This window comes from Eimeria mitis, genomic scaffold, assembly GCF_000499745.2.
Source record: "Eimeria mitis Houghton genomic scaffold, Emh_scaff5949, whole genome shotgun sequence".
Taxonomy (NCBI): Eukaryota; Apicomplexa; class Conoidasida; order Eucoccidiorida; family Eimeriidae; genus Eimeria; species Eimeria mitis.
Window position 1 is genome coordinate 1 of NW_024015629.1, and position 3,245 is coordinate 3,245.

At 52.7% G+C, this 3,245-nt stretch overlaps 1 protein-coding gene across 1 annotated transcript; it reads right to left on the reverse strand.

Moving 5' to 3' along the window:
- Positions 1 to 1,309: 1,309 nt before the first annotated feature.
- Positions 1,310 to 2,140, reverse strand: EMH_0085060 (uncharacterized protein; the record flags this gene model as incomplete). The annotated part of the gene is made up of 1 exon (XM_038022861.1): positions 1,310 to 2,140. The coding sequence occupies one exon, from the start codon at positions 2,138 to 2,140 to the stop codon at positions 1,310 to 1,312; it is 831 nt and encodes a 276-aa protein (XP_037878715.1).
- Positions 2,141 to 3,245: the final 1,105 nt, after the last annotated feature.

The following is a 3,245-nucleotide window of genomic DNA, read 5'->3' on the forward strand; positions in this document are numbered from 1 at the left end:
TATGTTGGGTGTAAAGCCGCAAATACTGCATCAGCGTGCGGTTAGTCCGTTCGGTCTGGCCATCGGCCTCCGGATGGTTGGCGGTGGTCATGTTGTGGTCGATGCTGAGCTGTTGCATGAGGCTGCGCCAGAAGGCGCTAACGAACTTCGGATCCCTATCCGAAATGATGCGTTGTGGGAACCCGTGGACCTCCCACACATGATTAATGAATAGCTGAGCCATCCCTTCTACTGTTACTGTGATCGAGCAGGGAATAAAGTGGGCTTATTTGCTAAGCCGGTCGGCCAAGACGTATACGCTATCAAGGCCTCTGACGGATGTTAAGCCTACTATGCAATTCATGGATATGTCCCCCCATATCCTATCGGGAATAAGCAGGTTGTGCAGGATTCCAAGTTTGAGAGTGTTTCGCTGCGTTTGCTGCTGGCAGTCCGGACAAGAGAGGACGTATTCTTCGACTGAGGGGCGCATCCTAGGCCGCCAGAAGGACCTGGCAACACGCTCCACCGTGGTATTGACCCTACCACTACCTACTAAGGCATGATCATGCATTTTGCGCAAAACGTCGGTGGGAAGCGAGACTGGAAGTACAGTGTATGAGCATCACGCTTCGTGTGGTACCACAGGAGGTCGCCATCGATGCTGTAGTGCTTGATCCGTCACCCATTGTTGAGCTTAGCTAGAACTGCAGCTGCATGAGTANGCCATCGATGCTGTAGTGCTTGATCCGTCACCCATTGTTGAGCTTAGCTAGAACTGCAGCTGCATGAGTATCTAAGGAATAAGAGGAACGCAACTTGGAGAGAAAGCGAGAATCATCACAGATAGGTGACGTTGCAGAACATTATGCCTGACCTGTAGGGCGTCTGGACAGTGTGTCGGCGACCCCGTTGGTGATACCCTTGATACACTTGACGGTGAAGTCATACTGCTTGGGGCGGGAGAGCCACCGAACGACTCCTTCGTTATCGTAGCCTTGAAAACTCTTCGTCAGGTGTGTCAGCGATTGATGACCGCCCTGGATCGTGAAGTGCCTGCCGTACAGCTAATGTCGAGATTTTTAGCACCCCACAAGACCGCGAAGAGCGCCTTTTCCCTGAGCGGATACTTTTGCTCCCTCTCTATGAAGCGTTGTGTGTAGCAGGCAATTATTTGGTGCTTTTTCTATCCACTATCCTGCTGAGAGAGCGTAACCCCGACGGCGGTGTCACTGGCATAGGTTGTAAGGAAAATCAGGGAACGCGAGCACTGCGGATGATGTCGGGTGCCCGATGAGTCGTCTGGCGGCTTCATCATCGTCCAAATAAACTACTTCTGCTTCTTAAGAAGATCAGTAAGAGAGGCAACAATGCGAGCGAATCCATGAATGAAATTGCGGTAGTATGAGGCGAGCCCGAGGGACTTCTGCACGTCCGTCCGCTTGTACATAGGTAGCGGCCATCGCTGAATCGCCCCAATCTTAGCCGGGTCTGGTTCAACCCCTGCTGCAGAGGCATGACATCGTAAGAAGCTGATTGTATGCATGAAAAACGAACACTTTTGCGGTTTCACAAACCACTGTTTCTTACGTAGTAGTTGCAGCGCCCGCCGGAGATGCTGCAAGTGCTCCTGCACATTTCGGCTGAATACAAGCACATCATCCATGTATATCACCCTCCACCCCTCATTCATTGGCCCCAGGAAGTCGTGGTTGACCTGCCGCTGCCGTTGAGCAGGTACGTTCACGAGGCTAAAGGGCATACAACTGTACTCCAACTCGTCAGTGCGGGTGTGGTGTGCCGCCTTGTGCCTGTCCACCGGATGAATGGAGATCTGCAAAAAGGCCTCGGCGAAGTCAAAGTCTGAGTATACCGTCGAACCCCGTAGACGGTCAAGGATGTCGTCGACCCTGGGAATCGGAAACTTCTGCTTCACTGTAATTTTGTCGAGTGGTTTGAAGTCGATGCAGATGCGCCACCTGCCTTCCTTTTTCTTTGGCAGCACGGGATCGTGCCCAAAGGCGCTAGTTGACGGTTGAACCTTGCCCGTCTTTAGAAGGTCATCCGCCTTCCGCTCAATTCCCTCTTCAAGATCTGAGGGTCGCCTGTACCTTGGGATGAAGCTTGGGGCTGAGCCGCGAATGAGTTCCATGCGGTGCATAGAGCGTCGAGCGGTTGGCCTTACCGCCGGTAGCTCTTGTTATTGAGTACATCTGAGAACTCTTCTTTCAATTTTGTCCACTTCTGCCGCTTCTCGGGTGTTAACTGGATCGAATCCCCCAAAACTGCTGTCTTTACCAGGCTTTCATAAAGGAGTGCATGCATATCTCTGTCGTTCTCTTCAGTGCCTCTGCAATGCGTGGGGGCCTCGTCACTCCCTTTTCCTTCGGAGACAGTCTCCACACCTCTGGGCATAGAAGTTGCAAATGCCATTGGGCGAGCTTGGAGGTGCACACTCTCATCANATGGCATCATCAGAGGAACGGATTTGCGCCTTCCACTGGGTCACCCACGGCATGCCTAGGATCATCTCGTGGTGAACAGGTCCAGCGTAGAAGTCCCTCGTCATAGTAATGTGCCCTGTCTTGGAACTAGGAGAGCATCTTACGCCCATAGTTTTGCTGATTCTTGTATGCTGCCTGCCATCTGCGAAGCGTAGCCTCAGGGACTGCGCCAATGAGTAGACGGGTAGGCTGCACCTCCGTGCTGCGGCTACCGTTATCAGATCCACTTCGCATCCTGTATCGAGTAGCGCCAGTAAATCCTGCCCATTCACTCGTACTTATACAAACACTGAATTCGTAGTTAGCTGTCAGGGGCAGCTGAGCAGAAAAATAGAAAAATTTGCAGAGACCTGACCCGAGGTCCATTAGCAGCTAGGCGTCCGTTGCCTGCTTCCTCGATCAGCTTGCCTGCATACACCGGGTGTAGGTGCTGGAAGGCTAAATAGAACGTGTAGCTGTTCTGGGGCGATCGCTTCCCGTAGGCGATCCTCAGAAGCCCACTCAGGGTCACGGGCGCCTGGCCTATTTTGCTGTTGACCCCCGCATTTTGGGGCTGGGCCGTTCGCGGGTCACACTTCTATGGAAGGTTACAGAGTAAGTAACAATAGATACTTCAATAGTTTCGGATGCCCGGTCGGAAAAGCTGCTCCGAACACAATTCTGCAGACTTGTATGACCAGTGGCCACGCTACTGAGACGGTAAAGACGCTGCCTACAGGTAGCTAGCGCCAGCAGTGCAAGAAGGGTGCATCGCTGGGTGCT